The sequence below is a fragment of the Dendrobates tinctorius genome, unplaced genomic scaffold (assembly GCF_039654945.1).
Source record: "Dendrobates tinctorius isolate UK_male_01 unplaced genomic scaffold, ASM3965494v1 ptg000022l, whole genome shotgun sequence".
Classification (NCBI taxonomy): domain Eukaryota; kingdom Metazoa; phylum Chordata; class Amphibia; order Anura; family Dendrobatidae; genus Dendrobates; species Dendrobates tinctorius.
Window position 1 is genome coordinate 39,341,981 of NW_027361690.1, and position 27,876 is coordinate 39,369,856.

At 47.3% G+C, this 27,876-nt stretch overlaps 1 protein-coding gene across 1 annotated transcript in view; it reads left to right on the plus strand.

The window, feature by feature from the left end:
- LOC141084136 (ADAMTS-like protein 5) overlaps positions 1-27,757 on the plus strand; it is a 124,833-nt gene extending 97,076 nt beyond the window's left edge. Inside the window, exons 10-13 of the mRNA XM_073568611.1 lie at positions 12,154-12,322; positions 13,878-13,973; positions 26,358-26,429; positions 26,519-27,757. Of these exons, the coding sequence (XP_073424712.1) occupies positions 12,154-12,322; positions 13,878-13,973; positions 26,358-26,429; positions 26,519-26,853 (672 nt within the window). The 3' untranslated portion in view covers positions 26,854-27,757. The remainder of the gene's footprint in view (positions 1-12,153; positions 12,323-13,877; positions 13,974-26,357; positions 26,430-26,518) is intronic.
- The last annotated feature ends 119 nt before the right edge of the window (positions 27,758-27,876 follow it).

Below are 27,876 nucleotides of genomic sequence, written 5' to 3' on the forward strand. Positions count from 1 at the left end.
CTCTACAGGTATCTTTTAGCACTGCTTCTGTACTCAGGACACGCGCACTGGCTCTATGAGCAAGTGCAGTGCGGTGTCTCTGACATTATAACTGACCCATACCATTTTTTTTTCTCTGCTCCCATTCACCTGTGTGTGTGATGGATCCTGTGCACACTCTTTCTGAGCAGGTTAAGCATCTGACGCAGATGTCTCAGAAACTCTTTGGAGAACAAAGAGTCCTGGCTCAGTCTCAGCAGCTGATCGCCGACACTTTGCAGGGAGTTCTTTCATGGGGGGGCTCGGGATGTTACATTAATTTCCCCCAGGTCTCCAGTGAAGATACCAGATACCTTTTCTGGAGATAAAAATGACTTCAGAGTTTTCAGGGAGGGCTGTAAGTTTTTTTTTTCCTTAAGACCACACTCTTCTGGGGATGAAAGTCAGAGAGTGGGGGTCATTATGTCTCTGTTAAGGGGAGCCCCCCAAGCTTGGGCTTTCTCCCTTCCTACCATGGCCCCTGAGTGTATGACTGTGGATGCATTTTTTGAGGCCCTGGGGCATATTTATGATGAGCCTGATCGGGTGCGTATGGCTGAGGACAAGCTGATGAATGTTTGCCAGGGGAAACACTCAGCCGAGTGGTTTTGCTCAGAGTTCAGACGCTGGGCTGCTGAGGTCTGCTGGAACGACGCCACTGTCTGAGCATCTGAAAGACGCCTTGGCTCTCCACCCCCCACCTGATGCCCTGGAGGAAGCTATGACACAGGCCGTCTGAATGGATCGCAGGGTACGGGCAAGGGGAGTGATACAAACCGAGACATCATTATTCTCCCAAGGAAGGGGAGCCAGTTCTTCATTGAAAATCACGGAGATGGGAACCATCAACCTTAAGGAGGAAGAAAGGAGACAACGGCACGTGAGAAAATGCTGTGTTCACAGTGGCGAGTCTGGACATTGGAAAAAGGATTGCCCCTCCCGGCCACTAACCAACAAGCGACTGAGCCCGGGTGATTATCGTGGAGGTCACCCAGGCTCTCAGGTACCCTTTTCTGCATTTTCTAAAATGTCATTTCAAGTGGAACTTTGTTGTGGGGGCGTCTCCACATCCACTTCTGCCTTCGTGGATTGCGGTTCATCATTGAACTTTATTGACTCTGACTTGGTGGCCAGGTGTAAGTTAGGTTGGAAACTCCGATTCACCTTGTTGCTATTGATAAAACACCACTGGTTAAGAATGACATTGTGTTTTGTACTGAAGAGTTTCTCCTTAAAGTGAGTTCCTTACACCAGGAACGTATTTCATGTTTTGTAATGAACAACCTGCCTGCGGGACTGGTGTTGGGGTTCCCCTGGTTACAGCTGCATAATCCTGTGATTAATTGGGAATCTCGGGATATTGTTAAATGGGGTCCTTATTGCTCTGAGAAATGTCTTGTTTCTGTGTCTGTGTCGTCCGTGGGTCTAGAAGGCATTCCGGAGTGCCTGATAGATTATACTGACGTTTTCTCCGAAAAAGAGGCTGAGGTTTTACCACCACACCGCCCATTTGATTGTGCCATTGACCTGGTTCCAGGTGCTAAATTGGCCAAAGCCCGCCTGTATAACCTCTCGGGTCCGGAACAGGCTGCGATGAAGGAATATATTTCCGAGAGCCTCCGTAAGGGACATATTCGTCCTTCTGTTTCTCCTGTGGCGGCAGGGTTCTTTTTTGTAAAAAAAAAAGACGGTGGTTTGCGCCCATGCCTCGATTTTCGTGAGTTAAATAAAATAACTGTGAGGAATACTTATCCCCTTCCACTTATTCCTGATTTATACAATCAGTTGTCCAGAGCTAAGTGGTTTTCGAAATTAGATCTACGGGGAGCGTATAACCTTATCCGAGTCCGGGACGGAGATGAATGGAAGACCGCTTTTCTCACTACTGAAGGGTTGTTTGAAAATTTGGTCATGCCCTTCGGCCTGACCAACGCTCCAGCGGTCTTCCAAAATTTCATAAATCATGTGTTCTCCGATTTGATTGGACGTTTTATGGTGGTGTATTTGGATGACATTTTAATCTACTCGCCTGATAAACAGACTCACATTGGTCATGTTCGGGCAGTTCTCCAAAGGCTCAGGGAGAACTGTCTGTTTGCTAAACTTGAAAAATGTTTATTTTTTGTTCAGGAACTGTCCTTTCTGGGGGTTCATCGTGTCTGCTGAAGGGTATCGCATGGATCCTAATAAGGTGCAGGCCATTCTCGAGTGGGTTCAACCGTGTGATTTGAAGGGTCTGCAACGTTTCCTAGGGTTCGCTAATTATTATCGGAAATTTATAAGGGGGTTCTCACAGGTGGTTAAACCCCTCACAGACATGACTCAAAAGGGGGCCGATATCAAGAATTGGTCAACCACAGCGGTAGCGGCATTTCAGTTTTTGAAAAAATGTTTCATGTCGGCCCCGGTTCTTATCCAACCGGACCCCTCTGAACCATTTATTGTTGAGGTAGACGCCTCAGAGGTGGGGGTGGGGGCGATATTGTCCCAGGGACCCGCCACTTTGACCAATTTAAGACCTTGTGCCTTTTTCTCAAAGAAGTTCTCCCCTGCGGAGAGAAACTATGATGTGGGGAATCGGGAACTTCTGGCCGTAAAATTGGCTTTTGCAGAATTGAGGCATTTTTTGGAGGGGGCTGTTCATCCTATAATGGTAATCATGGACCACAAAAACCTTGCTTACATTGAGTCAGCTAAAAGGTTGACTCCCAGACAGGCTAGATGGTCACTTTTTTTTTCCCGATTCAACTTCTCGATCACTTTTCGACCAGGATCCAAGAATATCAGAGCGGATGCGTTGTCACGCAGTCTTGATCCGGTGTCCCCCCCGGAACCTCCATCCTCCATTCTTCAGCCTGGGGTGGTGGTGGCAGAGGTTTCTAATGTGTTGGAACGGGAGATTCGAGAAGCCCATGCTCTTGCACCTCCAGCTAAGCCGTTGGATAAACTTTTTGTGCCAGCTCAGTTTTGTCTCAAGGTCCTCCAGGAGTTCCATGACTCAGTTCTGGGTGGACATCCAGGGATCTCAGCGACCCGGAAGGCCATTGCTAGAATATTCTGGTGGTCTTCTTTAGCCTCTGATGTTGAGGAGTATGTGTCTGCGTGTGAGGTTTGTGCCCGTGCGAAAACTCCCCATAACCGGCCGGCCGGGGAATTGGTACCACTGCCAATTCCTGAGAGACCATGGACTCATCTGTCCATGGATTTCATCACCAACCATCCCCATTCCAAGGGTAATACCGTGGTCTGGGTCGTAGTGGACAGGTTTAGTAAGCAGGCACATTTTGTACCTTTGGCAGCTCTACCTAATGCGGAAACATTATCCAGATTGTTTGTGGAGCATGTGGTGCGGTTGCATGGGGTACCCCTGAATGTGGTGTCTGATAGGGGAGTGCAATTTGTGTCCAGATTTTGGAGAGCTTTTTGTAGGAGGTTGGGTATTGGTCTGTCCTTTTCATCCGCCTACCATCCAGAGACTAATGGGCAGACTGAGCCGACCAATCAGTCTCTGGAGCAAATTCTGCGTTGTTTGACCTCAGCCCGACAGGATGATTGGTGTTCTGTGTTACCATTGGCTGAGTTTGCATTTAACAACCGCACTAACCAGTCTACGGGTACATCTCCTTTTTTTTGCAATTATGGGTTTCATCCTCATTTTGGAGAATTTTCCCACTTGAATTCTGGGTGTCCTGGGGCGGACGAGACGATCCAGCGGTTGGGGGAGGTATGGCGGGAGGTCCAGAATAACATTACGAAGGCCCAGGACAAATTTAAATTTTTTGCGGACAAAAAACGATCCGTGGGTCCAGTGTTTCAGGTCGGAGATAAGGTATGGTTATCCACCAAAAATATAAGGCTCAAGGTCCCCTCTGCGAAGCTTGGACCCAAGTTTATAGGTCCCTATGTAATTACCGAAGCAGTTAACCCGGTGGCTTTTCGGTTGAGTCTTCCGCCATCTCTAAGGATCCCTAATGTTTTCCATAAGGCCCTTTTGAAACCTGTGAGGTCCAGTGGGGAAGGATCCTCATCTTCCCCGACACCGGTTCTGGTAGATGGGCAGGCTGAGTACGAGGTGGAACGAATTGTCGACTCCAGGTTGGTCCGTCGCGCCCTTCAGTATCTGATACATTGGAAGGGCTACGGTCCTGAGGAATGCTCGTGGGTTCCTGCTCGATCAGTTCATGCGGATCGGTTGATCCGAGCCTTTCACGCCAAGTACCCTGAGAGACCTGGGGGTCCGGTGGCCCCCCATTGAGAGGAGGGTACTGTCATGATCCAGGACGGGATTTCGCTTTGACCCGTCCTGGTTAGACTATGGGTTAATTGTGCTGCCTCTCTCTGGCAGCAGGAGGCTATTTAGTGCTCACTGGACCTGGGTCCGGTGTCAGTTATACTCCTGCCCTCGGCTGAGTTAAGTGACCTCTTGTATACGTGTGCCTTGTGCCTGATATCTTGCTTGCTTGTTCGGTTGTGATCTGGTTCTGTCCCTGTTACGAGTTCTGCCTGCCCCTCTTGTACTGCGCTACCTCTCGTGTATGACTCTCTGCTTGTGACCCGACTTCTCTCTGCTCGTCCCCTTGGTACCACGTCGTCCTCTTGTGTATGACCTTTGGCTTTGTCTGACTACCCGTCTGTTTGTCCCTCCTGTACCTCGTTTGCCCGTACTGTGTGTGACCTCCGTTTTGCCTGACTCTGAGTTGTTGTATGGTGTCCTGTCCTATCTGAATACAGGAAGCTAAGCCCTGCCCCCTTGCAGTCACATGACCATAGGTCCCGTGCAGACTATTCAGTTTCAGTGTCCGCAGGTCCTATGCCTCTTTACTTTCCAGCGCTGACTGGACCCTGACACTATTAGCCTGAAGCACGCATGGTCACCTCTGCTGCCCTTCTCCACAGGTATCTTTTAGCACTGCTTCTGTACTCAGGACACGCGCACTGGCTCTATGAGCAAGTGCAGTGCGGTGTCTCTGACAGGCCGCAGCTGAGGGGAGGCGGGGCCACAGCGGCCGCGGGCTGGAGCGGGGCAGCAAGTCCCGGATGAGTGCCTCGGTACCGTCCTTCTGGAGTCCTCGGTGAGCGTCCTCCCTGGCACTGGTGAGTCGCTCTCCCTTTCAGCTGCTCCCACGGTCTCCTGCTGTCTCTGTGTCGGTCTGCTGACTCATCGTCTCGGGGATTCCCCACCTCCTTTATCCTGGTCCTCCCCCAGCCCATCTGTCTGTCACAACGGTCCGTCCTCGAACTCTGTCCCCGGGGACAGTTTCCCCCAGAACCCAGATGACGGCTCCCTTGGTTCCGGACCGGACACTCGACGGGGGCCGTTCCTCCCACAGTCCCCCGCCCTCCTCGGGCGAGGGTTTTCGTAGACTCGGGTTAGTTTTTTGGGACGACAGTCCTTGTCGCCATACGAACTGGTCCTGTTCATAATGTTCAGGGGGTTTGCCAGCTGTTGACCGCTCGGAACGTCGAAGCTCAGGTGTAGTGGAGTCTTCTGGGGTGGTGGAGGGTGGTCGCATAGTTGGTTCTGGTGGAATTCCCGGGTCTATTGTCGTGCCACTACTGGGGCGACCCGCAGCTGCGACGGGGAAGTCCTCTTCGTGTCATCCAGGTCCCAGACCATGGGCGGGGGGTCGGGGACCTGGAGGGTCGGTTCGAGCCGTGGGGGATCTATAGATGTACAAGGCCGTAACATGTTACGGTGCACAACCCGAGTGAGGGGCGCGTTGCTTCCTTCAGATTGTATTTCATACATAGGCCCGTCAGGGCTTATTCGGCGCAACACTCGGTACGGGTTCACTTCCCACCAGGGTTCTAACTTGTTTTGGGGATGTTGATCAAGTACGAGTACCCGATTGTTATATATCCACACCAGCTCGGGGATATATTGAGGTCAGTGGGCCTTGCGGTCGCTCTCCAGGGTGCGCAGCATTTGGATTAGCGTGCGATTGAATCGTTCGCAGGCTCTGTTTCCCTGCGGGTGGTACGGCGTAGTCCGCGATTTATCGATACCATAAAGATGGTGTAGCTCTTCCATGACTTTTCCTAGGAAGCACGCTCCTTGGTCTGAATGTATTCGTTGTGGACAGCCATACACTTGAATAAAGTTCTTACAAATCGCATAGGCGGCCGACTCCGCTGTTTGTCTCGAGTGGGGGTGACCACGGCGAATTTGGTGAAATGGTCCACCATAACGAGACAATGTTCATATCCCTGATAGGCAGGACCTATGGTCAGATAGTCCACTATAAGAAGCTCCAGAGGGGCCGATGTTACGATAGTTTGCACCGGGGCTCGTTGTGCGGGGGGTTTAGCGAGCTCGCACGAGCGGCAGGTTCGGCAAACTTCTTCTACAGCAGCGTGCAAGCGTGGGTGGTATACTATCTGCTGCAACCATTGTAAAGTCTTTTGAGCCCCAAAATGAGCCCCCTGCTCATGGGCTTCCCAGGCTAGTTGGTTGAGATGGGCTCCCGGCACGATCACCTGCCATATCGTAGCTGACGTGGTTTGTGACATGGCTTTTCGATATAAAAGTCCCTTTTTGATGAATTAGTCTTTCCCACTGGCGCAACATATCTTGGGTTAAAGCCTGTCTCTGTGAGCCCGTGGACAATTAACCGGTGGCCACCCATCGGCGCAGGAGTCCAACTTCTGTATCTTCCTGTTGCTGCTGTCACTGTTCCAGCATCCCTCCTAGGGGCCCCGGATGAGGCACTTCCTGCGTGTTGACTGTAGGTGCGGCGGTGGTGAGGGCGAACGGCGTCTCGTCTGCTTCTAATTCGTCGTCTCGACTTCTTCCTGGGGTGGTGTGTCGGATTCTGGAGAGCGTGTCGGCATGCACGTTTTCAGCACCCCGTTTGTAGATGATCTTATACTTGAATTTGGCCATCCGAGCCACCCACCGCTGCTCTAGGGCCCCCAGTTTGACATTCTCCAAATGGGCTAACGGGTTATTATGGTCCGCACTACTACTTCGGAGCCCGCCAGGTACTCTGCGAATCGCTCCGTCATTGCCCACACTACTGCAAGGTGCTCGAGCTTAAAGGAGCTGTAATTGTCCGGGTTACGTTCTGAGTCGTGCAGCGACCGGCTACCGTAGGCTATCACTTTCTCCCGGCCGTCCTCCACCTGTAACAACACAGCTCCTAGTCCCTGGAGGCTCCCGTTGGTATGTAGAATGAACGGTTGTGAGAAATCCGCATACACCAATACCAGGGCGTCCGAGAGAGCAGCTTTGAGATCTTGAAATGCATCCTCTTGCGGTTGCTGCCACTGGATCTACCGTCCATTCGCCCCGGCGGGAGCCCCCTTCAGCAGGCCTCGCAGGGCTCGAGCTCGGCGTGCAAAATTCTTCACGAATCAACGGTAGTAGCCGGCCAACCCCAAGAAGGCCTGTACGTCCTTTACCGTTTTGGGGGTAGGCCACCCCTGGACGGCAGCGACCTTTTCCAGGAATGGTCGGACGCCCTCTGCCGAGACGGTGTGCCCCTGGTATTCGATCTGGATGCGGAACAGGTGGCATTTCTGGGGCTTTACCTTTAACCCGTACTTCTGCAGCCGGCCGAGCACCTGCCCCAACCGCCTCAGGTGGTCCTCAAACGTGGCAGAATAGATGATAATATCGTCCAGGTATATCAACGTGGCTTCAAAGTTGAGGTCTCCTAGACGCCGCTCCATCAACCGCAGAAAAGTTCCTGGGGCGTTGGCCAGCCCAAACGGCATCCGATTGAACTCGAACAGTCCCATGGGAAGGATGAATGCCGGCTTGGCTCTGTCTTCCTCCGACATCGGCACCTGCCAGTACCCACTGGCCAGGTCTAGGGTTGAGAAGTACGTCGCGTTCCCCAGGGCAAACAGAGGCTCTTCTATGCGGTGCAATGGATACGAATCCTTGATGGTGCAGGCGTTCAACTTCCGATAATCAACGCAGAAACGCAGAGTGCCATATTTTTTCCGAACCAGGACAATAGGGGCCGCCCAAGGGCTCTGGCTTTCTCATATGACCCCCTTCCGGAGCATTTGGGCTAATAGAGTCTACACTTCCTGGTATAGCTGCGGTGGTATTTGCCGATATCGCTCCCGGATGGGGGCCGCTCCTGCCGTGGGGATCCCATGCGTGATGGCCGTGGTACATCCGAAGTCATCCTCGTGGCTGGCGAAGACACTGTACAATTGTCCAAGAAGTGTCTACCTGGAGAAGTTGGGCTGGCGCTAGGCTGGAAAGTTCAGCCCGCATTCTCTCCAGGATGGCTCGACCTTTCTCCTGAGTCGAGGATATGGCAGTCTGTTGGGTTCGTACCGTTACTGCCCAAGGATCTTCGGGCTGCACCTTCAACTGGACCGCGGGGTCCGGCAGCATCTCCTCCAAAGGCCTCACTAGTTTGGCCATTTCGGCCCGGAGCTTCAGGGCGATATCTTGATCTTCCAGGTAGATACAACGCACCAGGACAGTCCCCTCCCGCACCGTGGCCAGGGAGCGGGCTACCAGTATGCCAGGGTGCAGGCGCTCTGAGTAGCATGGTTGCACCTGCACCTCCACGCCCTCCAGTGGCATCGGGGCGTGGATCGGCAGAGCTACCACTGTCTGCCCTGGAGGAAGTACGAGCGGGGAGGCCGCCGGTGCGATGACCGTGTCCAGTGCCTCACCCTCCTGGCACTCCTGGAGCACTCGCGCCTCCCGCACCAACCGCTGGAAGACCTGCCCTTGGGCTGTGCGAGAACCCCAGTGGCTCAGAGTCTCTTGTGTGGGTTCATTGAGGTGGAGGTTGCCGAACTCTCGTAGTATGTTCATACCCAGAATAACCGGAAGTTTGCTGTTTGTGTCTCCCTGGGTCAGGACCACTCCCCGGCGGCCGAGTGATTTGCCGCTTATTGAAATCTGCATCCAGGCTACTCCGACGACAGGAGCTGGTAGCTGGTTGGCGGCTACCAACTTTATCACTGTCCCCCACTGAGGTCTCACTGCTTCGGGAAAATGCTGCCGAAAATAAGTCTCTGGCATGGTCGTAACTTGCGATCCCGTATCTACTAGGCATCGCACGGCACGGCCTTCGATCTCTGCCCATACTACTGGGCACCGCGCGACCAGGTCTTTGTGACTTCCTCCACCCTGTGTGATGAGCTCCAGCTCCAGGCGGCATCCCCACGGCTCAGGGTCCTCTGCTCCTCTTGGCCAGCGGGGCAGGTTCCCCCTGGAACGTGGGCACTCTCAGGCGGAGGGTCCCAATTCTCCACAATTGTAACAGGCAAATGGTCGTGGGGACCGACTTGGGTGGGGGCCGCGATGGTTCATGCCTCCTTTACTCGGCCCTGGCCGACTCCTTGTGGCCGCTTTCTTGGCTTCGGTCAGTTCACCCTTAATACTCTGTATCTCTTGCTTTACCTCTTGGACCTAGTGGGGTTCGCTCAGGGCGCTTACGGATGCTTCGATACTCCAAGCCATCCCCACGGGGACCGTCACCTCTTGCTCCTGCTCCCGAACCCGTGCCTCCTTCGCTATCTCTGAAAAGGTCAGATGTGGGTCCACTTGCATCCACTCTCGCAAAGCCTGTCTTGTCAGGGTGTCTTGTAACCCGGTCACTAACAGGTCACGTAATGTTACGTCCACGGTCCCCACGCTGACTCCATCCTTCCTTTCAATGGCTAAAAACAGTTCCTACAAAATATTCATATACTGGGTCACTGTTTCCCCCTCTTTCTGCATGCGTCTAAATATCTGGGTTCTCAGTTCCCCCACATCGGTCGGGTCCCCATAGGCCTCTTCTAAGATCTGTAACACCCTGACAAAGGTGTTTCGCTGCCCCCGGGGCCTTAACATTACGGTATCCCGGGCTTCCCTGTCCAACGCCATCAGGGCCACTTCTGCCTCTAGGACAGGGGTAAGCGGATGCATCCTGAATAACCCACGCATTCGCTCCGTCCCATTCCACAGCATAGTATTGCTGCCAGAGAACCTGGGTAGATTGCTTAGCATGGCCCCCAAAGAGATGCTAGGCTGGGGTCCCTCGTTGTCCGCGCTCGGAGACTGCATCCTGCCGACTACGCCAGATGTGGTAATTGCAGGTACGCAGGATACAGTGACGAGTCGCGAGACAATTTGGTGCTTGCTTTCTATAATAACGTTTATAAGACTAGAGGGAACTTTCCTCAGTAACGGCTGGATCACCAAAAGGGGTAACACGGGTTGCCCTCGCAGGGGCTCTAAAAACAAGGAAACACAAACGGGTAGAACACGACTACTTCCAGCAATAGCCGGTCACTATAGGCGCGCTGATGACACTGAAGACCCACAGGCCCTGGCGGAGTCCTTGGACGGGTGGGTCGCAATCTCCGGACTGGGGCAAGCGGCAGCGATGTGTGGTGGCGAATCACAGACCACCTGCGCAGCTAACGACTGCGACGGGGAGTCCGCGGCCAGCAGAGGCTCGGCCCCTGCTGCCAGACCGGAGCGGGACAGTGGTGGCCGGCGGCGGCACTGTACTTGCCACGGCCACTGGTGAGAGCAGGGCGGCTGCAGGTGGCGGGGAACAAGCCGCAGCCACGGGCTGGAGCGAGAGGGCAGCGACCGCGGGTGACCGCGGGTAGGCCGCAGCCGCGGGCTGAGGGGAGGCTGCAGCGGCAGCGGGTTGATCTGGGGCCGCAGTGGCCGCGGGCTGGAGCGGGGCAGCAAGTCCCGGATGATTGCCTCTGTACCGTCCTTCTGGAGTCCTCGGTGAGCGTCCTCCCTGGCACTGGTGAGTCGCTCTCCCTTTCAGCTGCTCACACGGTCTCCTGCTGTCTTTGTGTCGGTCTGCTGACTTATCGTCCCGGGGATTCCCCACCTCCTTTATCCTGGTCCCTCCCCCAGCCCATCTGTCTGTCACAACGGACCGTCCTCAAACTCTGTCCCCCGAGGACATTTTCCCCCAGAACCCAGATGACGGCTCCCTTGGTTCCGGCCCGGACACTCGACGGGGGCGGTTCCTCCCACATATACATAACAATATTATATTGCAGTCATATTTAAACATTATATGGAGATGCTATTTGGTTACTATATTCTTGCATTATTTAACTCTTTAATGATCATACCTAATTTGGCTTTAAAGGGAATCTGTCAGCAGGATTTCGCTCACATACAATTTATATGCGCATGTAGCACTTTCATAGGCAAGACCAGCAATACCTTTACATTGTCCATTGCTGAAAAATCAGCATTTCAATAACTGTGCAAGTGAACCTGAAGAGCTATTGTAGATCTGACACTCCAGCTCTATTCCCTGTCCAACACCTCTTCTTATGCTCATTTGCTCATCCCCTTGTGGCTGCTACTTGATCTATCATGGGTAAGGATGCAATACATTTGAGTCAATATTGCACAGGCACTTTGGCTAAATTTGACTTTAAATGTCTATTGTGGCAATTATATTTATATGTTGTTCCATTTTTCCCGTGTCACACCAATGATGGACCTTATATTCCTGCCATTTCGTGGTAGGACACAATTTTGCTAGATATTTACTATCTGCTACTGGGGATTGTGGTTCTTTGTCATCCTTTATGTCTGTCTTATTTGTGATATTATGGGTTATTTTCAATAAAGAGTATATTTTACAATTTGCCATTAATACTCCTGTTGTTTTTGATTGCGCCATGAAATACTTAACACCTTATCTATTCAGGAATCAAACATGTGTGGTGACTACTCCTATAGGAGCTATAATGGCAGCTGCTACCTGTTGTCACTGTCTGAAAACCACAAGGGAAGAAACAGATGTCAAATCATAAGAGAAGAAACAGATATACAGACAATGGCAATTCATTATGAACATAGCCATACACATTCATGCTCAGCTCAGCCAAGCGTGCATGTGTTTTCAATGACAGGAGGAGGAATAAGCCGCTGCTAGAAAACCCTTCTAGTGACAACTCCTCTCTCTCGAAAACAAAAGGATTGGATGTTGAAATTCAACATATCCTTCCTCCTGTCCCCAGACAGCATCTGTAGCGGGTGAGTTGGAAGGCCTCCATACACGAGATAGACAGCCAGTCTTGATAAAAATGGTGGATTTGGTTGAATCTTCTGTAATTTGTATAGCAGAAGATATAGCCCCCTTTAATTGCAGAAGATGATGGTTAATGATGATTTTTTTCATTTTCTAGGTCCTTTTCACAGAGCAGAATTCGGGCATAGAATATGAGTATTGGCTTCCTAAGAATTACTATATTAACCACCAGAGAGACCGCAGCTCCTTACAAGAAACTGTAGAAACAGTGCTATCTCCAACCCTTCCTCTTCCCACTCCCGGTCCGGCAACCACAGTACGTGGTGGTAAGTAAGCGGAGTGGCATTGTAGGAGTTCTTCTTTCAGCAAATATTTATCTTCTCAAAGAAGGAAAGCTGACTCTCAATGCCACGGACATTTACGCAGACATGCCATTTGCATATTTTTTTTATACCTAGGGAGGATTACCTAACCCTAGAGGGTTTCTGTGCATCCTGTTGGTTCATCCTAATGACACCTTCTGCCTGAATAATATTATTATGGATTACTTACATGTTAGTATAGGCAACTACAGGATCATTAGATGTGAACTGACTGGACGTGACGGCTGTATGGGATCATTTCCATTTTACCTCCTACAATATACACTTAAATGATAAAAATCATTGCTTGTGTCCTGATATCCAGTACAGAGGGTTTAATCTACCATCTTGTTTCCGCTCATATATACAACATTCCTTATTATCTGTTATTAAACATCGCTGATATACACTGCTGACACACAACATATCTGAACATCTATAGATAGGATACACTGCTGCAGTGTACAGTGCGTACACAGTTTTAAAGAGGACATGTCAAAAGTGGGCAGTTTTTGCACTTATTTTATTCCTGCTGCTCCCCTGAGTATGCCATTTTCATGTCTGTTTTTTTTTTAATCCCGCCTATAGTCCTAGAGTTATTTCATTTAGTGCTCATTTTTTGGTCTTTATAAAGGGGCGTGGCTCTCAGGATTATCTGGGGGGCGTGTCTAGGCTGATCTGCATAATTAGCTTGTGACCCACACCCCCTTGGTAAAGTGAATAAAAATTAGCACTAACTAACCGGACACATATCTCTGGAACTGTATGATGAATTTAAGAAAGAAAAACCTGGAATACTCATGTGATCAGTGGCAATAAAATAAGTTCAGGTCCTCTTTGAAGAATTATGGGCTTTTTACATCATATTTTTGGCATGTGCCAAGAGAGTAACTTTGAAGATCACAAGAAAGATGTATCGCTCAGCATAGTGCAGACCAATGGTCACATGTGGTTCAACTCTGCTGTCATTTGACCATCTTTACATTGGCTCTACATTTTTTAGATATATAGCAAGGCTCGTTACTATTATCTCCTGGTATGGAGCCCCTGAAATCAGATTTGGGCAGGCTATGTGATACACCTGGCATCTAGATGAACATTTAGTAGGAGTAAGATCGGGTATTGTCAGATAGATGGATATCTGAGAGCAGTGGACCGCCTGGGATCTTCTCACAACATTTGCCCAGATATTGGTTTCAGGTCAAGCACAATATATTGTCTCCCTAATTCTGCCTCTAGGAACTGATGGCACCCTCTGTTTTACCTGCCATTAAAGTGTTACTCCCTCCATTCACAGTCACAGGGTTAGATATACTAAATGTCTTCAGAACAGAGACCTTCCGCCTCCAGAGATCAAGATGTGGTCACTTTGGCTCTCTCCATTTATTTGTTATGGGAACGGCAGAGGTCTTCTTCTCAGGATTTTCATGAATGGGAATGATTGTGCTTTAGGCCGGCAATTTCCAATACTAACAAGGGCTGATGACATTACAAAAATCTTTTTTTTTATTAATTGCAGTGCTTCTGCAGACAACACTGAAGAAATGGCCGCCCCAGGCCCGGCATGAAAGGGGCAACAAAGAGCTGAATAGGATTAACGAATCTAACAGAGATGGTAAATAGTGACACAAGTGATGGTATTAATGTATTATGTGACTTGTTCGCCACAGTATGTTTGCGGGTAATGCACCATAGTAACGAAATAAATGCATACCGGCTGTGATGTGGGTGCACAGGATACTGACTACACATACATTCTCTGGCCCTTCCTAGGTTTTATATCTGTTTTTTGAAAGAAAAAAAAAGGTAGATTGAAAATTGGAGTATTTGCCAAAGACCACCAATCGGGTCACTGTTTTTTTTCCCAAAAGTCTTCTAAAAACTGTGAGGTGTAGTGTGATTAAGAATGTGCAGAAATGAAAGTTAGGCAGAACCGTATAGAGACAATAATTAGAAAAAAATATTAAGTAACAAATCGACACCGACAAACAGTTACAACATTTAAAATTATACGCAAACAAAATCGAGGTGGATGTAATAATCCAGAATTACCCCCAGGAACAGGCAAATGGATGAAAACACTGTAGTCCCCTGGATTAACCATGATCAGTCACCGCATATGTAAAGTCTGATACAGATCAGTATGACTTGTTTCTACAAGCAATTTAATGGAAGCCGATGAAAATCACACAATACAAGAAGAGTAAGGACATAAATGTAAAGCCAAAGGTGGTACTTGTAGATAAAGTGCAGTATAGGCCCTCCAAAATAGGAGATATTAGTACCAGGAGGACATAGAAAGAATTGTGTGTTGGTGTAAATCCTAAGTAAGGAAGCCGTGCCTAAGTAAGTTCTTGAAGTAATATTATTCAGATTTTGTTTGTGTAGATTTTTACGTGTTTTAGGCTGCGTTCACCTGTCGCGATTTTTTTCGCGACGGTTTTTAATGCACGTTTTTGCCGCGAAAATGCAAAAAACAGCATCCCATGCATTCCTATGGGATTCTGCAATGCTGTGCTAATGCTGTGGATTTTCCCGCGGCAAAATCGCATTGCGGAAAAATCTGCACCATGCTCATTTATTTTGCGGAATCGCGGGGATTCCGTCCACATAGGAATGCATTGTTCTGCTTACTTTCCGCATGTGGCTGTGCCCACCATGTGAAAAGTAAGCAGAACATTTGCGGATGGTACCCAGAAGGTGGAGGAGAGGAGACTGTCCTCCAGGCTGTGGGTACCATATCCCTGTAAAAAATAGAGTAAAAAATCGGGTTATATTCACCTTCCGGCGTCCCGCACAGCCTTCCCGGGCCTCAGCGATGCTCCCGTTCCCAGTAATGCCTTGCGAGACCTTTGATGATGTCGCGGTCTCGCGATACTGTGGCGGTCCCTATTACTCGCGAGACCGCTACAGTATCGCGAGACCGCGACATCATCAAAGGTCTCGCAAGGCATTACTGGGAATCTGGGAATGGGAGCATCGCTGAGGCCCGGGAAGGCTGCGTGGGATGCCGGAAGGTGAATATAACCCGATTTTTTATTATTATTTTTAACATTAGATCTTTTACTATTGATGCCACATAGGCAGCCTCAATAGTAAAAAGTTGGTCACACTCGTCAAACACTATGTTTCACGAGTGTGACTAACCTGTCAATCAGTTCTCCAAGTGATGCTACAGATCGCTTGGAAAACGCTAGCGGAAGTTACCGCGGGAATTCCGCAACATGTGCACATAGCGTAAATGTTTGTCTGTGACGATTTGTTATTTATTGCATTTTTCCAATTGTCTTCATATATGGCTGTGCACTACTGTCATCTGTGCAGCTTGTTTCTTCTCATACAGTCTTCGTATGATTCTTTTGCCCAGATTTGTGTCATCCTTTTCATACATTATTGCTATGTAGTTGTACAAGCTTCTCAGGTGTAATCTGGCTGACACAAGCACCTTCTCTTTTCACGTACACCAGTCTTTTACATCTCCTCCAGTAGGTACACATTGCTGTATGTCAGGGGACCTGGGATAGTGCAGCAGATTTTATAATGTCTCCTCAGTCCTGCCTTTCTCTGCAGGTGCTGAGATGGTTCTGACTTTGTGACAGGCTGTCTAAGGGTAAGTTCACACTAGGCGTTTTTTTTTACCCAGCAAAACCTGTCCTCTTGGCAGGAAAGAAGCTGCAGAAAAAAAGAATTTTTTTCTTCCTTTTTTTATGCGTTTTTGTGAGCTTTTATGGCGGTTTTGGCATGCTAGATTTGTCTCTTGGCATGCTGATAATGTTTAGTGTTGAAAAAAAGTCCTATTCTACACTGTGTTCCAAATTATTATGCAAAAAATATTTCCTCATATTTTCTCTAAATTACCTATATGAATTGCAGTCATTGTTATTTTCCAGTCATCTAATAATTCTAGTATAATTGCAATGCTTTTGAACAAACTGCCTATGAAAACAGTATATTTTTAAAAATAATAAACACTCAAAATGCATGTTCCAAATTATTATGCACAGCAGAGTTTTCAACCTTTTTATTTTTATTTTGAACAAAAAAATGGTCAGTTGTGAATTTATAAGCATTATCAGCTTATTACACAATGAAATCAAACAGTTTTCAAGTCAAAACTTTATTCTAGGTGATGTTACATTTGCACATAGGACCCCTTGTTGGAAAGAAGCTTCTGAACTCTCTCGTCCATTGAATTTGTCAGTTTTTGGATGGTTTGTGCTTCAATTGTTTTGCATGTGGACAGAATACCCTCCCAGAGCTGTTGCTTAGATGTAAACTGCCTCCCGCCATCATAGACACTCCTTTTGATGATGCTCCAGAGGTTCTCAATGGGGTTGAGGTCAGGGGAAGATGGTGGCCACACCATAAATTTTGTCCTCTTTTATGCCCATAGCAGCCAGAGATGCAGAGGTATTATTTCTGAAATCTCATAAACCCAGCTTGTACTGTAAAACGCAGCTAAAAATTAGCATAAAAAAGCATCATAAAAACATAGCAAAAATGCCCAGTGTGAACTTAGCCTAAAGCTGGAATCACACCTGCAGTTTTAGTTACTTTTTACTACATTTTGTTTATTCAAATACTGGATTGGTTATAAAATATTCAGACAATTAGTCTTTTTCCTTTATATTTGTTATCCATTTGGGTCCAGTTCTGACATACACACTGGGCCTGGCTCTGTTCTATGGCCACTTCCTTTCTCAGTAGTCCACCTGGAGAACTGTTCTGACATCATTACCCTAAGCTTTTTAAGGCCTGCTCTAGCAGAGGTCAGGTGCTTGGGTATTAAAGGGCTTGTCCAGCGTCGGACTGAGGCACCGGGAGACCGGAGGATCCTTCGCTAGGCCCCGCCCCCAGCCCCAGGTCCTGCCTCCTTCATTAGTCCTGCCAGGGTCAGTCTGGCCTGGCAGGATACCAGGAACATGCCCCGTGGTGGGCCCCAATGAGAGACTGAGAATAGGTCGCGCCCTCACGGGGGGGCCCTTTAAAAGCGCGGGGCTTTGGGCCCATTAAAAGTGTGTCCAAAGAGTTAATGCAGGTGTGCGCTGCGGTGCACATTATCACATACTTTGCTTCAGCTCTCACTCTGTCTGGTCCCTGACCACAGCCACACGCCCACTGTCTATGGAGCAGTGGACGGTGTCAGGTGTCAGCACGCTCTGCTCTCCTCCTCTGCTGCTGTCCTGACCTGCAAGGCTGGAAGTGCCGGCTTCAGCTCTCTCTCTCTGCTTGGGCAGCTGGGATGCTGCCTGCTAAAGTGCAAATGCAATACATTTTTTTCTGGGTGAGTGTTCAGCAAATCATGTGTATGTATATGCCTCTATCTGCCTGTGTGTGTATCTGTAATCTGCCTGTGTGAATGTGTGTGTATATATATATATATATATATATATATAATATGCCTGTATGCTTTCGGTCGGAGGGCAGTGCTCTGTGTTGTTTGGAGATTTTCGCAGCTCCGTGTAGTAAACACCACTACCTACGGAAGTGAATAACTATGTGATGAATTCTGTGGCCGGAATTGTACGGAAAGTGAGTGCGCCTCCGTGAGCTCACCGCTGGTTTTGGTGCCCTGGTAGTGCTCTGTGATGGCAGCTCATTGTGAAGTGTCTGTCCATCACTGTATATGGGGGGCCAGTGTCTGTCCTTCACTTTATATGGGGGTCCCATGTCTGTCCGTCACTGTGTATGGGGGACCATGTGTTCGTCCGTCACTGTGTATGGGGGTCCCCGTGTCTGTCCGTTACTGTGTATGGGGCCCCCCATGTCTGTCCTTCACTGTATATGGGGGGGCCAGTCCAGTACACCACATCAGCAGGCACACTGGATGAGGGGAAGTTTATGTGTGGGGTCAGGAGGGGTTTACAGGGTGCATGTAGCGGAGCCGCATGTGTAGGAGGTGTAAGGAACGGAGCCCTGTGTGTATGAAGTGTACGGAGCCGTGTGTGTGTATGGGGTGTACGGAGCGGAACCGTGTGTGTATGGGGTGTACGAAACGGAGCCCTGTGTGTACGAAGTGTACGGAGCTGAGCCGTGTGTGCATGAGGCATACAAAGTGGAACCGTGTGTGTATGAGGTGTGTGGAGCCATGCATGTATAAAGTGTATGATGGGGAGCATTCATACCTCCCAACCGTCCCAGATCCAGCGGGACAGTCCCGATTTTGAGAGGCTGCCCCGCTGTTGTGACCGGGAGCTTACTTTTCCCGCGGACACAGGGAGTACACGGCAGATCCCCGAGGAGCACTTTAAAACTCGCACGTGACGTGCTGGAAGCTGACTGGAAATGAGGTCATTTCGGGAGGATATTGTGACGGAACCATGGAGGCACTTCAAGGAATGCTTCAGATCCATCACCGTGTCCTCCTCCGACAGCGCGGACAGCGGGATCGCCTTGGAATCGGGGATGCTGGCCATGTGAGCAGATTATGATATGTCCTGCATCGGGAGGCTCAGGTGGGCACTACAATGGGAGCCGGGCTGCTATAGTATCTTTATAGAACCTTTCTTTCTCTCTGTTTCTTTCTCTCTCTGTTCTTTCTTTCCCTCTCTAATCTTTCTCTCTCTGTTTCTTTCTCTGTTCTTTCTTTTTCTCTATCTGTTCTTTCTTTCTCTGTTCTTCCTTTCTCTCTGCTTTCTTTCTCTCTGTTTTCTTTTTTTCTCTCTCTCTGTTCTTTCTTTATTTTCCTCAGTACCAGTCAGTGTACCCACAGTACCAGCCACTGTGCCCATAATGCCAGCCACTGTACCCTCAGTACCAGTCAGTGTGATCAGCAGTGCTAAATGGGTGTGGTGGGGCATGGACATGGGTGTGTCCAGAGCCTTTATCCCTCTTTCACTTTTTCAAAAGTTGGGAGGTATGATGGTGGGCCCCAACAATGATTTTTCTCTAGTGGGCCCACGGTACTCCAGTCCGACGCTGGGCTTGTCCATGACAACCCCAGTTTAATCAAATCAGGACCCAATGTTAAATAAAAACAGTGTATAGTCCCGTCCTGCAGCAGAGCCATACCAGTGATTTCTGCCACAGTGCCATACCAGTGATGTCTGCCACAGTGCCATACCAATGATGTCTGCCACAGTGCCATACCAGTGATGTCTGCCACAGTGCCATACCAGTGATGTCTGCCACAGTTCCATACCAGTGATGTCTGCCACAGTGCCATACCAGTGATGTCTGCCACAGTGCCTTACCAGTGATGTCTGCCGCGATGTTCCTGAAAAGTGACTTGTTGTGTTACATGCCAGCTGCAGTCGATGAGCGTCTGGTCATCAGCTGCTTTACTACTTCAACAGAGTGGCTGTCCGCCCAGATTAAATATTAAAGACCTGCAGCCAATAACCAGCCACTCGAGTATAGATATGTACCTTCTATACAAAAAAATGTATCCATGTCTTATAGTCTTCATACTGAAGAATGAGTCACTTTTTACTAGGCATGAAAGCATAAAATAGTTTCTACTCTCTAATGGAAGGCTTGTTTCATGGTTTCGTATTAAATACGGTATGTACAAAGTTTTGCTTGTTTTCCCTAAATGAACTGAATCCTCAAATTGCCTTTCTATTATGGGATGGGACATGATAACTGGGGGTATACCTCATAGATTGATACTGTTACCCCACCTTGGTGATATCAAAGTGTTCTCTTATTCCACCCAGGAGTGTGACTCTAAGTGTTTCTGAAACTCAGGTAAATTGGGTGTTTGGAAAGTTCTGTTAGTATCAGAGGTGTAGCTATGGATTCAACATTGTGGGGGCAAAACAAATCTGAGTGGGTCCCTAACCTAGGTAGCCATGTTAACATCTTCGGTTGTGGACCTTAATTCTACTGGGCAAATTAGAACCTCTGCAATTGACCATGCTGTTACTGAAAGTTAACCACTACATAAATACCAAGATTAATATTGGAGCATACATATGGTGGTAGATACTAGTTCTGCAGAACATATTAAGAGATTACAGAATAGTTACAGATAGTTGATGTTCTCTCTGATGGGGTAGTTCACGTTTCTCATGTGTTCCATCAACACTCTTTATTAAGGTGTGCAGAATTAATAGCTTATTTTTTAGGCAAAATGAGCCCCCCCAAAAGATTTAACTGACTGTGCAGTGCAAAATAAGCCTTACGGAGAGATGAAGCAATCTTGAAATAATATCATATTGGGACATGATCTCAGAACCATGAAAAGTTTTGTTGTAAATAGTCAACAGCGTCGCCAAAAACGTGTTGAGAAAAAAACTGCACATTAACAGCCAAAAATTTGAGAATAATCCAATGGGAAGTGACCAGGAATCCATTATCCTCCAGTGCTGTCATATTCCAGAACTGCAGCCTCCCTGAAGAGCCCAGATATACAAGGTGATCACTACTCAGAGACATGGCCGAGGTAAGGAGGCTGAAACTGACCACCACTGAACAAGACACAGAAGTCGAAACTTCAACACTGGGTCAAGAAATATGTGAAGACAAATTTTTCAAAGGTTTTATGGACTGATGAGATGATTGTGACTTTTGACAGAGGAAATGGATAGTTCCTGGGCTGGGTCTGGAACGGGCACAGATCTCCACTTCGAATCAGATGCCAGCAAGGTGAAGGCTATGGGCTGGCATAATGAAAGATGAGCTAGTTGGACCTTTTGGGGTTGAATGGTGACTCAGTATCAACTTCCAAACCTATTGTCAGTTTTTAGAAGACCCTTTCTTCAAGCAGTGGCACAGCAAAAAAGTCAGCATTTTTTCAAGCAAACCATTATTTTTATGCAGGACAATGCAGGACAATGCTCCATCTCATGCATCAAAGTCCTCCACTGTTTGGAATAGCCAGTAAAGGCTTTAAAGATGAAAGAATAATGACATTGCCACATTCCTAATCCAACCTAAACCTATTGAGAACTGGTAGGTCGTTCTTAAACAGGAGATTTAAGGAAAACAGTCACATCTCTGAACAGTGTCTGGGAGGCTGTGATTTGTTGTTGCCCAAAAGTTGAACAACTGAGATGGAATAATCTTCATTTTTTTAGTTGCTTAATAATTCTGCACACATAGATATTCTCCTAATGCATACCACTGCCATTCTGTTGGCTGCAAATCAGATGTGACCTGCGGCCTACACAACAGAGTGTGGATAGGGCGGGAGACCTTGGCTGCCTGCTGTGCCTCAGAGTGCAAAGCCCCGTCACACATAGCAATCTCGCTAGCGAGATCGCTGCTGAGTCACAAGTTTTGTGATGCAACAGCGATCTCACCAGCGAGATCGCTGTGTGTGACACTTCTCAGCGACCGGCCCCCCTGCCGGGTATTGCTGATCGTCCTGGAATGGCCAGGACATTTTTTTGATCGCTGGTCTCCCGCTGGCCAACACGCATCCCTGCGTGTGACAGGCGGGAGACCAGCGATCAGCGAGCTGCCGCTAGTAACTAAGGTAAACATCGGGTTTCTAAGCGGCGCGCAGCGCTTAGAAACCCGATGTGTACCTTAGTTACCAGCGTGCTGGTGCAGGGAGCTGGTAACCAAGGTACACATCGGGTTTCTAAGTGCCGCGTGCCGCTTAGAAACCCGATTTCTAACTTGGTTACCAGCTCCCTGCATCAGCACGCTGGTAACTAAGGTATACAGTGGGTAACTAAGCGGCGTGCGTCGCTTGTTACCCACGTGTCGCTGGTGAAGCTGCCTGTTTGGCAGCTCACCAGCGAACATGTAGCGATGCACCATCGATCCTGACAAGGTAATATCGTTGTCGGGATCGCTGGTGCGTCGCTATGTGCGACGGGGCCCTAACTGTATCGGCACGCTATGCGTGCCGATGCACATAAGAGTGATGGTTGCCCCGGGGCGAGTTGGCTGGGGTTACCACCTCTTTTGCCCCGATAACTAGTCAGTCTACTGGTTTGTACTGTAGGTCCTCTTATCTAAATTTCCTTGGCGGTTATTTTTACCTTAGTGGAGGCAACAAAATCTCGAATTCTAGGTGTTGGTACCATGAGAACATCAACAGTTTTGGACTTAGGTGTCAATGTTGTCTTGCATAAGTGGTGTATGGAGGAATCCTGCAGTTTAGTGGATAATAAAAGGCAGGAAATGTGGATGGAGATCTTTCATATCATAAAGTTGGAATTTCTCCGTAGAATTTATGTTCTTGAATATGCTTGACAAAATGATACCATAAGATCATCTTTTATTAATGTACATTTTTATGTTTCTTGTTACATTAATCTTCATCTCTTGATGTTGTTAGGTACTTAGAGGAAACAATATAACATTTTCTGAGGTGTTGGCCATCAGTATTGGTATATATTTCTGATCATACAATATTGAACTGTTATGAAGAATTTCACTTCTACCACACAATGCGGTGCCCTGTTTACAGCGGGTTCTTGCTTCCTTGAACAAGCACTGGGAATGTGACACTGAGCCGCAGCACTTGCCTCAGTCTAGCTTATTTCCATCACAAATATGTTGGGTTTGCAACCTTTAAATCTCTTAGGCTGCTGCTGAGCTAATCATGAAGGACAATGAACTTCCCGGCTTTAAGTGAAATTTGGCAATAACCACGGATTGCTGTGGCCCATGTATGTGGCATTGACCTAGAGTTATGGCTTCATGCCAGTGTATATACAAGTTTGCTTATCCTAGTGTTATAGGAGGTCATGTTTTGGTAGTCGCAGCTATGAGCTTTCAGGCTCATATGACAAGCAGGGGTCTACTTCAATATCATATTCCTACTGAGTCACATTTTTCCAGTGCAGTGGATACATAGTCTTGTTATATGACAGACTGCTGTTTGTGCAACTCTCATAGAAATGGTTGGGAGTTAACAAAACAGTTTGCAGAAGAGAGCTACATTTCCCAAGTTGCGAAAAAGGAGCAGCTCTCTGTGCCACACTGTTTCCTTCACTTATTTATTTTACGCCATTAATTCCACAGCACTTTACATACATTACTGGCACTGTCCCCGATGGGGCTCACAATCTAAATTCCCTATCAGTATGACTTTGGAATGTGGGAGGAAACCGGAGAACCCGGAGGAAACCCACACAAACACAGAACATACAAACTCCTTGCAGATGTTGTCCTTGGTGGCATTTGAACCCAGGATCCCAGCACTGCAAGGCTGCATTGCTAACCACTGAGCCACCGTGCTGCCCACTTCCATTCATTTCTATATCAGATACACAAAAAGTGTAGAGCAGCTTCTCTTGGCTGTCTTTGTAACCATCCTTCTAATTCCCAGGACCGAGTCGCAGCTGTTCCCATCTCAAATGAGATGTTTTTTGCTGAAACAGTAAAATATGATCAAAATGCTCAGTCTTTCCTGCCGCCTATATTTTGATGCTTAGGGGCGCCCGTACATGTAGCTTCTTGTGTCGTGCAGTCGATGACTACAAACCGTGCATGTGGTTTACTGCACGTTGCCGGTGTTTTATGATGCCGCAGTTTTAGATTTCCAATTTCTCCAAAATGAGAATTTCTTAAATTTAAAGTGGTAACTCCCTGCATTTTTTTTGCAAGATCCATGCAGTTCTCTGTTTATTTCATAGGGGAACCATGTGATGGGTCATCATTAATTATTTATAAATAACGCCATGCATAGCCGGTAAATAGGCATGGTACTTGCAGGTATATAAATATACTTATCTTCTTTTTTTATATTCCTGATTTAGTGTTGAAGTCCGTTTTCCTTCATACTTTCTGCTTGGCTGCCTGTAAATGTTACCTTTGATCTGTTAGCAGGATATCATTTCAGGAGTGGCAAAGAGAAGATGCAGAAAATTATCTGGAAAAAAATGTCAGGATGTCAGCTATTTGGCAAAAACACCCTGGCACTGGGCCAATTGTTCATTTCCCAAACTCTGTTGTATGGTAAACTCCCGACAGTGTGGAGAGGAATTGGGTGCGTGAGTGTTCGGGACCTTGTTGTTTTTTCAGAAGATAGTGTATCAGACTGATAATTGCTGGACTTGTGGAAATGGTTGCAGAGTATCAGTGTCACGTTTTCTGGCTGCAGCAGGGCAGATTTAGGTGTTGGATTGTGTCTCTACCTCTCCGGGGTACTTTACCGGAGTAAGTGTTCATAGATCGGACCTGAACCCTGAAGAACAGGTGATCCTTCTACTGGAAATTTACAAAGGTCCTGCCTTTCCCACATTAGACTTTGGAGCGTTTAATTAAGAAAGGATTTGAATATTTTACTTCTGTAGGATTGATGAAAAAAGGATTAATTGTTCTTGCTTACAAAAATACAAATGTCTTTGGTGACCTGGTGAATGTGTGATCAGTGTCCTGTAGGCGCAATAGCTCGGAGATTGTGACATCAGGCTTACATATATGTAATTACTACTAAAAGGGTTTTCTGTTTTAGTACATCACTATAATATATTTTTTGTTTCAGTTCCATTTTTAAGATATTTGTTTACTGTGAATGACTGAGAACAACATCTCTACATTCAGAGGCTGCAAACCAGGGGACGACATACCGCTGGGGCAGCCTGTTTAGGAGAGTTAAAGAGGTTGTTCACTACTTTATCATTGATGGCCTATCCTTCGCATAGGGTATCAATGTCTGAGCGGTGAGAGTGAGACACCAAGTAGTCCCTGCAATCAGCTCCGTCGAAGGAATAGTGGTCGCGGCCGGGTAGTGCACATCCACTCATTGATGTGAATAGCCGCCGGCACTGAGAACAGCTGATCGGCGGGGGTGCCCGGTGTCCTATCGCTAGGTCATCATTCTTAAAGTAGTGGAAAACGTCTTGAAGGAGGCCCATATACTGTTCTTGCACAGGGACTCTCTTCTATGTCTGCCCCACTGCAAACATACTGTACATACCAAGTCCTGCTATAATCTGAGCAGTTGATACAGTTGTCCAGATTCAGAGCATTTGCTTGCATGCTCAATAACAAAGAGCTTTTAAGCGCAAGCTCCTAGTCTAGGAAACCGGTCACCTCTGATAGATTGCAGAGGTGGCCGCTGGTAACCTAGGCAATGGGCAGTAAACAATAACAATCAAAATCCCTCCATTCTTGATAACGGAGAGGATTTTTAGTAACAGATAAATCACATGCTTGTTTTTACTATCCCTTTACAATTTAACCTATGGATGATGATGAAAATGCTCCTTTCACCCAAAACAAAGTGTGGACCACTGAGTGGGCATCATTGATCTAGGAAAGTGGTGATCAACTAATGTCATCCTCTGAATTTTATATTTAGCACAGCCTGGGACAATAGATTGGTGTAGATACATATGGAGTTCATCTCCTCATTTTCATGGTCAGTCTTCCCTGGTTAGAAGAGGAAAAAGTTTCCATACTTTTTTTTTTTTCTGCCAAGAACTGTTCTCTTCAGATGCCACATTGCCCACATAATTGGCAACTTCCGAGCATCAGTGAGAGTTGTTGGGCTGCTGGCTTCATGTAGGTGGGAGGTAGGATCACCTGTTAGGTATCTCTTTAGTGTATACTTTGGCTCTATTTTCTGTAAAACTGTATCCTGACTTGTAACATTAAAACCTAAGGGTGTGTGCACACGTTGCGGATTCTGCTGCGGATTTTTTCGGGCAGATTTGTCTAAATCCGCAGGTAAATCTGCAGGTCAAATGACCTGCGGTTTATCTGCGGATTTACTGCGGATTAGCCTGCGGTTTTGCCCTGCAGTTTGACACCTGTCATGGAGCAGGAACCAAACCGCTGCGGAATCCGCACAAAGAATTGACATGCTGCGGATTTAAATCCGCGCTGAAAAATCCGCAATGTGTGCACCGGGTTTTTCTTTTACATAGACTAAAATGGTACTGTACAACGCAGCAGAAACTGCTGCGGATCCGCAGGGCCAAATCCGCTGCAGATCTGCAGCAGAGTCCGCAACGTGTGCGCATATCCTAAGAGCAACAACTGGCTTACGTATCCTATGGGAAGTGCTGCATAACAATCTGATTAAACCATGATATTCCTGTTAGGTTTTTTCTTCTTTTGAGAAATCATCAGATTGATTTACTAATTGCAGATAAATGTGGAAAGTGCAGTAAAGTCAAGGGACGGCAAAACAAAATCAAGCAGTTCTGTCAGAAGGACTTCGGTAAGTCATGATGATTTTCCTTTATTCCTCTGCCAACAGAAGCGCCCATTATGTCTGGCTGCAGTCTTAATAAGCTTGAATGTTTGCAGTGTTCCGAGGGAGAATTGTCAGTAAAAGGATTGTGGGGAAAGAGACCCGCTATGATGTTCAGGTGATCATTACCTACAAGAACAATTTCCCCGTCCTGAGGCGGGAATACATGTGGGTCCCAAACACCTGTGATTGCCCTAGTTTGCTGGAGAAGCGGGAATATATTCTCATGGCTCGAAGGCATGTCAACTACGAAAAGACTCTAAACAGGATATTGCTTGAAACGGACAGTTTTGTGCGTCCATACAAACCAAAGGAAGACAAAATGCTTCGAGACCTTGACCAAGAATGTGCCAAGTACGGGCATCAAATACACCCCAAACTGAACCAATAATCTTTCACTATGTACAGACAGTATGTATTGTCCACTTGTATAGACTATTTAAAGGATTTTTGGACAGATCTACATTTGAGATGTATTGTAATATTTCATACTGGTGCTAGGACATATAATGTAATTATAATGGCACGTGTTGCAAGTCTGCCTGAGGCCGAGAAACTCGTACATCAACACCCGGCACTGCCACCAGCACTCGGGACCGGAGTGTGCGGCTGCATGTATTTCTATGCAGCTGAACGCTCCGGTCTGAGTGCTGGGGGCAGTGCCTGATATTGAGACACAAGACTCGTGTGAGTTTCTCGCAAGTGTGACCTCGGCCTTAAAGTGGAAGTCTTAAAGGGATAAATATCTAAGAAGGCGCAATCCACACTAGTATCCTCAATTAATACATGAGACGTTATTTTCAATAGATAGTGCCTATATTCAGGATATAATACAATATATGCAGATACACAGGTCGGTGTGTGGACAGAGACACAGCCATGTCCTCCACATTACACAGCAATAGCATACATGTATAATCTACTATACGGCTGCACATGTTGATAAGTGGTGTAGTCGTTATAAAATTTGACAAATGTACGTTTCTTTCCATTTTATAAACCAAATCCCTTTTTTAGATGTCCTGTTTTATACCAGATTGTATTAAAATGTATATTCAGCCATATATTTATAGACGAAAACACAGAGATGCATATGCAGTATGCATAATTTATTTTCACATGCTTTGGCAAATGAACCGTCACTTATTAAAGCAGCGGGCGTCATTAACCGGTGTGCAAGAATATCTATTTATACAAGGTGATATGTGTAAAAGGGTGTGAGTGTCAGTGCGAGTGAAGCTGTATGTCTGAAATATGTTTTACAACGCATTTATTAAAAAAAGTAAAACCTAAAACGCGTCTTGCTGCCTTTTTTTTATAATTAAGAATTATTACTTTAATGCAGGGTTTTGAACAATACTTCCATTAGTTATCTGAGTTAGGTACTCCTTGCTATGTTATAAAATTCTATAAA